Source organism: Chiloscyllium plagiosum, unplaced genomic scaffold (genome assembly GCF_037043375.1).
Source record: "Chiloscyllium plagiosum isolate Xiang-an unplaced genomic scaffold, Cpla_swu_hap1 HiC_scaffold_19, whole genome shotgun sequence".
Taxonomy (NCBI): Eukaryota; Metazoa; Chordata; class Chondrichthyes; order Orectolobiformes; family Hemiscylliidae; genus Chiloscyllium; species Chiloscyllium plagiosum.
Window position 1 is genome coordinate 32,992,693 of NW_028270157.1, and position 14,803 is coordinate 33,007,495.

The window sequence follows — 14,803 nt, forward strand, 5'->3', positions numbered from 1 at the left end:
TGTTTTGTTAGCCCAACTAGCAAAAAGAAATTAAGTTTTCATTCCCAAATTGTGATAAACATGGGCATGATTATCAGTGTAATGGACACTTCCAGCCATTAAAAATTTTCTTTGATGAGATATTGGCGAAAAGGTAACATTTTGCTCGTTACCTTCTGTCAATATAGCTCCTCCAGAAATTTTGGCGCCCACAACTAAATTACTCCAAGATTTTCCTGCCAATAGGAGAATGGAAGATATTGTGGAACAATATAATATTCATAAAAGGCCAGTTTGTACTGTAGAACTTTGTTGTATTAAAAACGTTACATTTTGCTATGGGGCAGTAACAGGTTTAAGATACTTAATTTAGCCCAACAAGACTACTGCATCCAGCTACTGATATTACACAAGTAAATTCCTGAGGAATGATTTTAACTTTATCCTCCCAGCCTGGTTAATGGGATAGATATCCATGTGTGGTCTCAGAGACTTCGTTCTACATGGGAATCTAAAACAACTCAAAAGTAGCCATGCTAAATTGTCATGTGTGTATATGTGACCGTTTGGTCAATTGTTCTAAAATCTCTTCATGTTGTTTGGTGGCAAATGCTGTTTACTTCCTGTGAAGTATCTTGGGACATCATACTTTGTTAACATTGCTAAACAAATGCCAATTGGTTTTGTTCTGACTCTACTGCCAGCATGCATGAGACACTTCCACTGAGAGCAGTTTATGAAGTCTCTTGTCCTTATATCATCCCCAAGTGATTTCCAATCAATGGATTACTTCCCAGTAGAGAAATTGTTGCATATGTATTAAAGTGCAGCAGATTGTTTATACACAGCAATACATAATGAATAACCAGGAATAATTTGATTTTGGTTGACAGGTTTCTTCAAATCCGGGGAATCCCAATTACCATTTGATAATACTTTTAAGAATAAATATGTTCCATGCACCAGCAAAATTAGCAGTAGAATCATACAGCAAGTGTGTAGGTTACTTTGCGAGATCCTTGAATTTTCAATTCCTGTAACCTAAAATTCACTTTACCTATATTTTTGTTTTTCTTTTAAGATACTACATGGGGAATAGGCAATAGATAAAGGTCAAATTAATTATGAAACAGGACAGAGATTTTTCAAAATTGCACAAACAGTTTTTTCCAGATTCGTTTGGCTGACACAAAGCTTTTGTACAGTAGAAGGAATATTTCAAGTTTAGCTGTAAAACTCTATGTGATCCTATATGCATGTCTGAGCTTTTCTTGTATGCTCTGCCTGTCTGGAATTGTGCCTGAGTTGTGATTCAGTGCTGTTTCCTCTCCTCCTCCTCCTGACCAATGAGGGGAAACAAGCAATTGCTATTTGGAACAGGAATATTCTGGCATTAAAACATAAAAGGGCCTTATTACTACATAGATTTAATAGAATTGCCCGGCAAATTAGTTATTCTTTTCGTGTGAAAAAATGTCAGGCTTCCTTTTTTGGGTGAATTATGGGTACTTCATCTTCCAGGGTAGATGCATTTAAGATAAAGCTAGTAAGTAAATGAGGGAAGAATGTACAGAAAGATACATTGATGGATTGAGATGAAGGTGGGAGGAGGTTTGTGTGGATCATAACCACTAACACAACCCTGGTGAATCGAACGGCTTGTTGCTTTGCTGTAAGTTTCTATTAATAAGCAATGTTCAATGTGCATTAAAACCATATTCCTATTAATGGCTCATGAACAAAATCTTAGAATGCAAATAAAATCCAGCCATATCCTTCAATATAGCTGCAAAGCAAGATGCAAACATTAGTGGGAAGAATTATTCAAAACATTTTGTGTGTAAGCATTAATACAATGGCTGGGTTATTTCTGAACTCGATAAGATGAGGCTTAATTGAATTTTATGCTGTTTTGAAACAAAATGAGTAGAACTTTTACTGAATCAACACACAGGGAGAACGTCAGTCTTGAGGAATCCACGCTTCAAGATTCTCTCCATGCTTTGAACTTCAACCTCCACTGTATGTTTCTGATATCACTGTTCCCTGCACAGAGGCCCAGCCTGATTAACAACTTCAGTTAAGCAGGGAGCAGATCTCTATCCAGCACATATGCATATCAATCTACACAATGGGTGTTGTCCTGGGAGGGACAGGGAGTGAGAATTAATCAAGGTTAGGGGTATTGATCAGGCAAGGGAGGTGGTCAGTCAGGAAGGGCTTTTGAAAAGATGGATAGTTCATTATTTGCAATGTATTTGTACTTATTATCTTACCTCTGCTAAAAATATAACAAGGCAAAGGATGAGGACAAAGACCAAGTTGCGATTAATTGTAACATATCTGAGGTAAGTGCTCCATGTGGTTGTAACATTACGAATTTCTTCTTCATCCACAAAACACTCCTAAAGCAAAGCAGAGAGATTCTCAAACAATAGATCAATGTACTTTAGGTAATAATAATTGAATTGTTCAGTTTCAGCAATTTCCATTGCAGAGTTCATTTTTTTGATGTCATGCTTCATCCACTTCTCATAAGTTATATACCACAAAGCTGTTTAATCATCGAAGCATCTTTGGGCTCAGCTGACACCACTTTTGAACGTTCCATAGCAAAATTCTGGTTAGATCAGTAGTGACCTTGCCAATTCTTAAAGTTTTGAAATGTTTTTGTTACACAACTAATTGGTGAATTAGAAGATCATTTAAAAAACAAATTGGAACTACTTCCCAACAATGTTTGGCATAGATATGTAATTGGTTAGCTAAGTGGAAATAATGGATAGGTAAGAAGGGGTCATTTTCTGATGGACATGGTATAATGAGTGATGTGCCACCTGGGCCTGTCCTGGGACCTCAACATTTCACCATTTATACAAATGATTTAAGTGAAGGTATCAAAGGTATGTTTGTTAAATTTTCTGAAGACACAAAGACAGGTAGAAAAGTAAGTTGTGATAAGACTATTAGGAAAGTGTGCAAGGTTACAGATAGGTTAGGTAAGTGGGTAAATATCTTGAGAATGGAGTAAAATGTGGGATAAATGAAAATGTTTCATTTCAACAGGAAAAGTTTTTAAAAAGAATGTAATATAGATAGTGAATAATTACAGAGATCTAAGATAGAGAGATCTGTAGAGAGATCTGGGTGACCTAGTGGATGAACTGCAAAAAGTTAACATCCAGTCACTTAGAGTGTAGACTTTGCCAAATATCTTTGAATGGGAATTATTTCTACACATCTTCCTAATATGTCCACAATTCTTCAAGTCAGTACTGTACTATTGTAGGAGTATAGAAGTTATGTTAATGGATCAATATACCAATTAGTAATCCAGAGTCATGTATTATGGGTGGCACGGTAGCTCAGTGGTTAGCACTGCAACCTCATAGCACCAGGATCCCAGGTTTGATTCCAGCCTCTGGTGACTGTGTGGAGTTTGCACATTCTCCCTGTGTCTGCGTGGGTTTGCTCTGGTTTCCTCCCACCGTTCAAAAAAAAAATGTGCAGGTTGGGTGAATTGGCCATGCTAAATTGCCCATAGTGTTAGTCAGAGGGAAATGGGTCTGAGTGGGTTACTCTTCAGAGGGTTGGTGTGGACTGGTTGGGCTGAAAAGCCTGTTTCCACACTGTAGGGAATCTAATTTAAATCCCATGACAGGAGAATTTAAAATGAGCAAGCCACTGTATTTACTTTAATCAACTTGTTCGGACATGCTATGACACATCTCTGGAGTGTTTGGGGTTTGATGGGATAAGATTTGAAACAAGACCTTTTGCTATAGAGATAGGGACACTATCATTGTATCCTAACGTCCCTTAAAACTGCTTTCACAGGGGCTTGAAATCACAACCTAAGCATTTCCCATGCTTCTAACTGTCTTATAAGTACCATGCACTAGCCACTCAGTTATGTTCAAGGAAGTGACACACCATCATTTTTCTAAGGGGATTAAGGGATGGGCAATAAATGCTCAATCCTATGAATTAATATAAAAAAAGAATTAACTCCTCATTCAGCTAATTTGTAGAGGTTGCTGACATTCTAAACAGGATTTGGGTTTACTTAAATTGTTTTCTATTTTCCAATATTACTGCCATTTTGGAAGGTTATTGATAGCCTCAATTTATTCTGCTTGACAGTTGTCAAATCATAACTTTCAGTGTTGGAATGCTTTAACATACCTTCAAATCCTCTTCATTTATTTCTTCACTAATTTCAAAACTTCCATCTTCAGACAAGCGCCTTGAGTAAATATCTATCTCAGAAGAAGCATAATTGGTTTGAGAAACCATGGACATTTTGCGTACAGTGTTGCGCCGTGTATGAATTTTGTTAGGAGATGTTGAAGAGTTAGTCATGAGTGCCAACACAGATTGTCGCCTATGAGCCTGAAATGGAACCTCACTTTTGAATATATTACTCCGAGGTTGTATGGGTTCTCCCAGTTCATTTTCTGGAATGAGGGAAAAATGCCTTTCATTTGGCTCACCTATGGCATCTTCTGTACTATTTGCCTGTGGGTGTGACATAGCTGTTTGTATGAGGGAAAATTTTTTGTTTGACGTTATTGGATTAATTATCAGTGATGATTTCCTTTTGTCACTGAATTCTGTTGGTGGCTGCTTGAATGATGGTTTCCGAGAGTCACTGAAGCTTCCTAAACCTGCCCCGTCACCTGAGGACACGGAGCACCGACGAAGGGTTTCGGTGAGAATTGAGTTTCTTCGTTCAGCACTAAATGTATCGAAACCCTCAGAACCCAGCAACAGGGAACTGAACTCAGGCTTCTCCCCCTGAAGCTCAGAAAAGGTTCCGTAGAAATAGCAGTGTCCTTCATGCAACAGCAGAATTTTATCGGCCTTCTTCAAATGTTCCAGCTTTGAAGTCACCAGGATCCGAATTTTGTTAACCATCAGTTTACATAAACAACTATTACAAAAAAAAAGCACAGGCATTATGATCTGCTCCATTTACGTCATAGCAATTAAAATGGATCATGTACCTCTTGAGAGATAAATCAAAATGTATATAATTATGCATTATTCAATCTATATGTTGTAACTTGTGCTTTGTGCATGTGGACATAAAGTGACTGGATTGTGTAGTTTTTGATCAAGGGTGCAGTTTAAAAGTTGAAATATGTTTAATGGATGTCAGGTAGCCAAAAGTCTTACAATTGATGGTTTTATTCAAATTTTCTGCTCCATATGACCTTAAGCTATAGGAGCTGAATTAGACTCATCAAGTCTACTCCACCATAAGATCATGGCTGATATGTTTCTCAACTTCATTCTCCAGCTTTCTCCATGTAACCCTTGATCCTCTTACTAATTAAAAACCTATTTATTTCTGTCTTAAATAGACTCAATGACTTTGTCTCAACAGCCTTTTGCAGCAATGAGTTCCACAAAGTGACCACACTTTGGCTGAAGAAATTTCTCCTCATCTCAGTGCTAAATCCTTCATGCTGCCTATAATTTCTTGTCTTTTTCCTCAATTCTTAAACAATGGTGTTATATTAGCCATCTTCCAGTCTTTGGGACCCTTCCTGACTCCAGTGGCATCTGAAGGATCATCACCAATGCCCCCATAACCTCCTCAGTTATCTCCTTCAGAACTCTAGGGTGAGTCCATCTGGTCCGAGTGATTTATCACCTTCATACTTTTCATCTTCCCCAGCACTTTCTTTTTAATGATGGCCACTATAGTCAACTCCGCCCCCAACTCTCTGGAAGTTCTGGTATGCTGCTGGTGTCTTCCACCATCAAGACTGACAAAAAGCACTTATTCAGTTCCTCCACTATTTCTTTGTTTCCCATTACTACTTCTCCAGTTTCATTTTCCAGTTGTCCAGTATCCGCTCTTGTCCCTCTCTTTTATGTATCCAACAAGACTCTTGCTTTCTTCTTTTATATTACTAGATAGCTTATCCTCATATTTCATCTTCTCCCCACTTATTGCTTTTTTAGTTATCCTCTGTAGGTTTTTAAAAGCTTTCCAATCCTCTGGCTTTCCACTAATCTTCACCACATTGTATGCTTTTTCTTTTGCTCTTAAGGACTATTTTCTAATATGCTATCCCTGATTTCCCTTATCAGCCATGACTGCCTCATTATCCCGTTAGTATGTTTCTTCTTCCTTGAGATGAATTTCTGGTGTGCCTCCTGAATTGCCTCCAGAAACTCCTGCTATTGCTATTCACTGCTAGGCATCCTCTTCCATCAACTCTGGCCAACTCCTTTCTCACATCTTTTGGAGATACCTTTATTCAACTGTAATATCGCTACATCTGATTCAAACTTTTCCCTCTCAAACTGCAGGGTTAACTCTATCATGTTATGGTCCACTGTCCCCACAGGATTCTTTCATCCTAGTGGGCTGTACCACAAGCTGCTCCAAAAAAAACCCTCAACATACATCCCTCAAGTTCCTTTACTTGGAATCCGCTACCAACCTAATTTTCCCAGTCCACCTATATATTGATGTCTCCCATGATTACTGTAATAGTGCCTTTCTTTCATGCTTTTTCTATCCACTGATTTACTTTCTGCTCCACATCCTGACTACTAAAAATAACTCCCATCAGGACCTTTCCCTTTTGCAGCTCATCAACTCTACCCACACAAATTCTATGCCTTCCAACTCTATAACACCTTGTGCTATCAATTTAATTTGATTTCTTCCTAACAAGGCAACTCCACCACCTCTGCCCATCTGCCTATCCTTTCAATAGGATGCATATCTTTGGATGTTTAGTTCCCAGCCTGGATTGCCTTCCAGCCAGTCTCTGTGCCACACAGCACATCATTCTCACCAATTTCAGTCTGCTCATGGAATGATTATATATAATTTATATAATATTAACTGTCATATAGATATATAAAAATGCAATTTTTTGGTGTAGGCTTGGGTGTAACAACATTTTGAAGATGTATTAAGTCTTTAGTTAAGTAAACCTTATCAAGCCATGGTACTTTGGCTAATGGAACTAGAACTCTATCTGAGACAATCCCCAACTATTGCAAACTAAGAATCTTTGAATACTGCAAATCAGAAACAAAAAAACATAAGTTGCTGGAAAAGCTCAGCAAGTCTGGCAGCATCTGAGAGCAGAACTCAAAGATAAAATTTCATGTCTGGTGACCCTTCTCCAAAATGGAAGAGTCTAAGGAAGGGTCACCAGAGCTGAAATGTTAACTTTGATTTCTCTTCACAGATGTTACCAGACCTGCTGAACTTTTCCAGCAACTTCGATTTTTGTTTCCCAACTTTGCAATCTCATTACTAAAGTACACCACTCACTTTGTGGGCGGCACGGTGGCACAGTGGTTAGCACTGCTGCCTCACAGCGCCAGAGACCCGGGTTCAATTCCCACCTCAGGCGACTGACTGTGTGGAGTTTGCACGTTCTCCCCGTGTCTGCGTGGGTTTCCTCCGGGTGCTCCGTTTCCTCCCACAGTCCAAAGATGTGCAGGTTAGGTGAATTGGCCATGCTAAATTGCCCGTAGTGTTAGGTAAGGGGTAAATGTAGGGGTATGCGTGGGTTGCGCTTCGGCGGGTCGGTGTGGACTTGTTGGGCCGAAGGGCCTGTTTCCACACTGTAAGTAATCTAATCTAATCTTTCAGGAGATTTTGAGTGGCCAATTTAAATGATTTGGAAAATTCCAAGGAACTAATTTTGGCAAGAAATTTATTGTTTTCAAGCAAATGCATTATGAACAGATTTGAATAAATTAAATAAAGTATTTGCTTTAAAGTAACAATAATAAGCTGTTGATGCAGCAGAGTTGTATTAGTATGTGCCATTCACAAACAAAGTTGCAATTTACTGCTCTTATTTGAATGCTTGAGACCATGAACTGGCCATATATTTTCACCGCAATTTTGAAATGTGGGCTATCATTAAAGGAATTCATATTTCATTAATACTGCTGCATTTCATTTACTGAGCAGCTGTCTGAATTATAATTCAATTTATTGTTATTGTGTGTATATTAAACAATTGGGAACACTAAATATATTTATAGAGAACTTTGTATCCTGAATAGTTTTGGTGAGATACCTTTCAAATATGTTCTTCTCTGTAGTTACATCAAGGTGACTGAAAGGTGAATCCAGTAGATACAGATCAGCATCTTTATACAGCGCTCTGCAGGCAGAAAGAAAAAGTAACAGATAGATTGGTGATGAGAAAAGAAAGCCTGAAAAATCCAGCAGTATAATGACTGTTATGATTTGTAAAGGTTTGAAGACACCTGAGCCATCTACTGAGCAAGTCAAATAGTAAAGGCTCCCTTCACTTGCAGGATGGTATCTGTTTTCTTAAGGATTACAATTTCATCTATAGGCACTGGAAAGAACATCTTCAATAATTCCTGAGCTGAGAATCCACCAAGGCAGTTGATACAGTCCAGGCTATTGCCCAGCACCCTGTGGTACAATTTGTGGGTGACACTCTCAATGGGAGAACTACAACAATCAATTCAACTGATGGAAAAAAGAAGTCTGCTCTCCTGATAATACTCCAACTGAGGGCATCAAATCTAGTAGGCCTATGCTCACATCAAGAGACTAACTCCAAATCCATCCCCAGACTTCAAAAATGCGACAATGGTAACCACTTCCAAGAAAGGAATCATGAGGTAAAAAGTATCAAATATTTTCCTGTTGTACATTAATAAGGAAAATCCTGATCCATGTTCTCCTGAATTATCTACTTCCTTTGGCTGAGGAAATCCTGCCAAAGACACATTTGGTTTTCGACTTTCAAGGATATTCTTTGATATCATCTTTGTTTGTAGGCAAATCCATGCTAACAAAACACTAGAAAATGTTCGTTATATTTATTAATCAAACCAAAGAATTTGGTTCAATCATGAGGCTTCATAAAATGTTCTCCAGAGAGTTCAGCAACCAACAAATTGCATCATAATCCTGCAATTGCTTCACGATGGTGTGACTGCAATTGTCTTCACCACTACCTCCTGTTTTCTCAACTCTAAAGTGGCTAGTTTTCCAACAGAGGACAATAAAATGTTGCACAAATACTCCGAAGCTCTCCTTGAAACATGGCCCCCAATGATATTAATGACTGAGAGGAACTTTCTATGACTCATTTAAAATGGTGGCAAGATGTCTGTCAAGCTGCCCTGTGTTTTAACTCAAAACACTTTAGCAATGAAGTAGAGTGGTGGGAAAAGGGTTGAAAAGGAAGCACGTTCTGCACTCCAGATCCCACTACCTTTTATGATGATTCACATACCCAAAGCTCTGCAAGTTGAGAGATTGGTGTGTTCAGTCACATGAGGACCTGTGGTAGAAATTCACAACCCTGAATGGACTTTGTCCTCAAATCAAGGGACAGTTGTTGACAGCTTGGCTTGAATATGAGAAGAATTGTTTTGACCATAAATACTGTCAAACAAACAGTTCACTGGTAAATTAGTAACAAGTTGGTTGTATTTTAGAAACTAATTCTATGAACTCATTAATTTTAATTACAATTTTGTCATTTAAAATGAAGCAAAGCAATGGCTGCATGTTTTTAAAAGCTTGAAGCACATTTGTTCAGATAAAATTTACTTAACTTCATGATCCCAAATAGAAAATCTTGATAACATGAATTTTGCTAATAAAGTATTCTTTAACGAGAAATGCTGCACTATCCAAGTAATGCAGCTATTAACTTGACACAGTAAAGATTGGAGTCAAGATTCTGTATTTAACCTTATTCAATAATTTCCAAGACCAGCTACAGTAACAGTTGATCAAGAGGTACTTCCTGTGTTCTACCAAATAAGAACACATCAAGGTTAACATTTTAACATTGCGTGTGCAACAGTCACAGTTTCAGAAATTGACAGTTTCAGAAAAAGGAGCTCATCTGTGATTCATTAAGTTCTCATATCAAAGAAACAGACTTTATATGTTTTCAGTAATGCCTCAGTATCTTTCAAATATATACAAACAGAAAAATTAGAAGCAGTATAGGGCATGTAGCAAATCAGGTGGTGTCCTTTGTACAATTTATTGCCCAATAAAAGTGAATGAGCAGTAACTTACATCAGCAATGAATAAATTGGTTTATGATTTTTCATCTTTGAAGAAATGATTGTAAAATACTCAGAGCATGAAAGACAAGTATAACCAATTGGATAGATCTCTTCTGTAATGTACAATGTATTTTAATTTTTAAGCTAGAGTTTAATTAAAATATTGAACATATTTAAAGCTTTGTTAGCAGTCCACATGAAGCTTAGTCTGTTTGACTCGTGCATTTGGACTGGAAACAAAAACTGTATGATAACACATGTGTTATTGATATCTGTGATGCTAACTAAGAAACCTACTAGCAGTACTGTTTATAAAACACAATGTGTTGTGAGATTGGGGCACTACCTGAATAAAATTAACTTTCTGACCTGCATGTCAGGATCTATTCAAATGAAGTCATATGCTGCTCTTTTATTTGCTCCAAGGGTCACAGTGCCAAATTGTCAAAAATTATAGCAACATATTTTTATTAATAATTTAAGTTAGTTTGTGGTACACATTCCTTGTTTCTGAAATCTAAAATGAGCTTGCAGAATATAGGTACTGAGTAGAGTTTAGCTCATAAACTTCTGTATTATGTAGCTAAACACCAACTAAAAATGTCATTCAGTTACATGTATTAATTTTAGCAATGTCCCAATTACTCAGACTTGACTTTAAATTGTGCAGAGGCATATATTGTTACATGGTTCTTGAAGATGCAGCAATGGCATAAATTATTGACTTCAGTAATGTCAGTCTTACTCTTAGTCAGAAGTCACACGATACCAGTTCATAGTTCAAAAGTTTATTTGAAATCACAAGCTTTCAGAGCACTGCTCCTTTGTCAGGAGATTTCACTTGCCAGACTATATCCTGGTGTTGTGTGACTTCTGACTTTATCCATCCCAGTCCAACAGCCTTACTCTGAAATCAGTTTCATTTGGACTGTGTGAATTTGCTTCCCGTGTCTCTATATTAGCTGAGATAAATAATACAAAAAGCTGTTATCTAAGTATGAAGGTGAAGTCTCACTAGCTATAGTGAGTAACATTGTAATATCTAAAAGTAACTCTTAATTGAACAGAAACAGCTTTACAATTGTACATACCTTAACACTATTCAAAAAGCAAATTTGATCCATGAGAGGACAATTTTTGTTGTTCATTTTTATGGCATTAATCTCTATTTGATATTTTTTAAAATCACAAAATACTTTTTTGAGTTAAGGAATGCCATAGTACAAATGCAAAGGCTCCAATGAGCTTGACTTAAGTTGAGAGCGGTAAGTTAATGGACATGTCATCTTAGGTTGCTCACACACACCTGGTAATAATAATTTATCAGTGATAAGTCCAATTCTCAAATGTTAAAAGTGGAAACTATTAAGATTAAAATCAAACATAAATTATTCTGATCACTTCCTTGAAGCATATGATGGAAAACAAATCCTGGAAGCTTCTCCCAGAAACCATCCTGTAGTAACCCATAGTGGTATAACAAGATGCTTTTATGTTTTGTAACATTCTGACTAAATCAATCACAGTGGAAAGTTTATCTCCCAAAGAGAGAATTTTGATTCAAGGACGGGCGACTGCTATATCCTACTTCTTGATAACAATGAATCATCTATGGAGGGTAATGCCAGTTACCAGAAACAATGAGTTTCTCAGTGGAAAGAACTTTTCAATCAAATACATCACTTCCCTTTGTTAATATGAATTGCTATAATGTTAATTTGTAACACAAACCTTGCCAAGGAGATTCTTGCCCGTTGACCTCCACTGAGAGTAATCCCTCCATCTCCTAGAACAGTCTTATCTTTGTTAGGAAACACCATGATATCCTAAGGGAACGGAGTGAAAAACCAATTTACCAGCAAATCTCATTTTGCAGTGATAAGAGTAGTTACCTTTATTGACATGCTCTGAGCAACTGGATTTGCGTTGTTGCTCCTTTTAGCTAACTTCAATGTTAATAATAGTGATCTCATCCAGCACTATGTTGAATGCCTCAGAATAATATTCAAGGTAGGCTATTTGGCCAAAATGGGATGTTGGTACATCTTAAGTGCAATATAATAGCATGTGGATTTATGCTCAGGTTTTCTACATTAACACTGTCAGCTATAAATCACACAAGACCAGGTTATAGTCCAACAGGTTTATTTGGAAGCATGAGTTTTCAGTCAATTGACAATCATCTGATGAAGGAGCAGTGATCCAAAAGCTCATGCTTCCAAATAAACCAGTTGGACTATAACCTGGTGCTGTGTGATTTTTAACTTTGTACCCTCCAGTCCAACACCTGTGTCTCCAAATCATGGCTGCGAGCTATGTCATTGGAGGGAAATATTCAGCAGGAAGATGGGAAAGTTGAAGAAAATTTCACTGGGTCAATTTCATCAGCCTTCTTACCAGTTGACTTGAGGTCCGATCTCATGTCCAGAATAGAGGAAATGATGTGGGAAAGGAAATAAATGTTTTCATCAATGAGTGTTGAAAATTTCGAATTGAACTGCCTGGCAGGATTTGCAGAAGTAATTTCAATAGTACCATTCACAAAGAATTAGATAGTTTTTGGATAAGAAAAAAATTGCATGGATATCAGGAATGAGTTGATTAGTGAGACTAACTGACTTGCTCTTCAAGAGTTTGCACAGATGGTGTAGTTCGTTGCTGTATGAATCTAATGATTATATTTCCATAAAAAATTGAAAATGGCATTTACATAAGAAACATAAAATGTAAATCAGTTACATTCAGATTACTATTCAATAATATTGGCAATAATTTGCTTTTGCAGAGGACATTATAATATTTTCTATTAGTTAGACTTGTCCTTACACAATAAGGTTTGGATGGGTTTTCACATGCTTACATTACTCAGAGTGCAAACTGATAAAGCTGTAATATGAGAAATCATACATTTGAAACCTGAGTGAATTAAGCAAGCAATCAGATTGAAGATTATGAAATTAATAGTGCAAGACTCATGGAGGAAATGTAAATTAAAATGGGTGAATTCAATTTCAAATCAAATATAGACAGAGAAATAAAAAGAGTGAAGCAATATTGTATTCAGAGAAAAAGAGAACAGATCAGAAAGAGAAAGTAAGAAATTTTTATTTAAATTGAAATCTTTAACAATCATTCATTCCTGAGACTCCATGGGCTGTAATTTACAGGGTAGGAGAGGGGGGTAAAACAACACTGCTTACCACTTCATCAGAAATAATCAGTCCCAAATGGGTTGACATTTAAGAATTCTGCATAGAATCATAGAAACATACTACACAGAAGAGATCCTTTGGCCCATCAAGTCTGCTCCAGCCTATCTACACAAATCCCACTTTCCAGCACTCCAGTCATAGCCTTGAGTGTTAAGATATCTCACATACACATCCACATATTTTTCAAAGATTGTGAGCTTTCCAGCCTCTTCTCCCCACCCAGGCAGTGCTTTCCAAATTCCCACTAGCCTCGAGATTGAAAATGTTTTCCTCAAATCCCCTCTAAGCCTTAAAATATTGTTCCCTCATTAATGACCCTTCAAATAAGGGAGACGGCTGCTTTCTATCTACTCTGTCAATGCCTCTCATAATGTTAAACAGCTCTATCAGAGTGCCCTTCAGCTTTCTCTGCTCCAAAGGAAGCAACCTGAGCCTGTCCAAACTTTCTTAATAACTAAATTCACCATCTCAAGCAACATCCTGGTGAATTTCCTCTGCACCCTTCCAGTGCAATCACATCCTTCCAGTAGTGTAGTGATCAAAACTGCACACAGTATAGCAGCTGAGTGCTTGTAATCCATGCCATGATTGATAAAAGCAAGTGTCCCCTCTTAACTTCTCTATTTTCCTGTCTGCAAATTAATACCTCAAGGTCCCTTTGTTCTGCATATTCATTGAGTACTGACATGTCTTGCTACATCTTCCAATGAGCATCAGGCCACACTTCTATGGGTTAAATTCCATCTGCCACTGATCTGCCCATCTGCCCAACCTGTTTATATCTTCCTGTAACTTAAGAGTTTCTTTCTTATGATTAACTACCTGGCCAATTTTCATATCATCTGCTAACTTACTGATTAAACCCACCCAAAGCATGCAGCACCATCCCCTCTCCCTCACCCACCCCAACCCCACATAGATGATCCACAAAAATAGCTGACCAGAAGCTGTCTAAACAGGCTGGGGATTCTATCTCAGTGAACAGGAAGTTACACTATCACAAGTTTTCAGCCTATAGAAGTCTCTGTATCTCCAAAACTCAGTAGTGGGCACAGCCTGAAAGCATTTCCAGGAAGTAGGAAGATGCCAGCTAAAGACAAGCAAGTCCAGGGCTTTACGGATCAGGAAGGAACAGGGAGCCTCAGAAGAAAGGAAGAAAGGTAGGTAGGGGGCTACATTTTGGAGGGCTAGAGATAAAAAGCAAAAGGGGGTAGTTACATCTCAGGGGATCCCCACAATATAGACTGGGCATCCCTCAATTGATGTACTCCTCTCTTTCTTACATTTTAAAAAATCTCTTCCTGAAACAGCCTTCACACTCTGGCCTAACTGCCACTACTTGGCATTTTAGATATTTTCTAATCAATCTGTTCAGAGGGGTTATTTACTCATCTCTGGAGCAGGTAGGACTTGAACCAGGCCTCTTGGCTCAGAGGTACCACTGCACCACAAGAGACCCGCCCCTCCAATGTTTTATAATAGAGCAGATGTATTGAGAACACCTACTTGCGTCAACAAGCCCAAAAGTGAGCAGCATAGCAAGTGAGTTAGCTTCT

The 14,803-nt window shown here is 37.8% G+C and overlaps 1 protein-coding gene across 1 annotated transcript in view; it reads right to left on the bottom strand.

Annotated features, from left to right (window-relative positions):
* Positions 1-14,803, bottom strand: part of cftr (CF transmembrane conductance regulator) — a 118,679-nt gene that overhangs the window by 43,024 nt on the left and 60,852 nt on the right. The window contains exons 12-15 of the mRNA XM_043709588.2: positions 11,767-11,861; positions 8,046-8,132; positions 4,165-4,912; positions 2,256-2,384 (exon numbers count right to left, since the gene is read on the bottom strand). Of these exons, the coding sequence (XP_043565523.1) occupies positions 2,256-2,384; positions 4,165-4,912; positions 8,046-8,132; positions 11,767-11,861 (1,059 nt within the window). The remainder of the gene's footprint in view (positions 1-2,255; positions 2,385-4,164; positions 4,913-8,045; positions 8,133-11,766; positions 11,862-14,803) is intronic.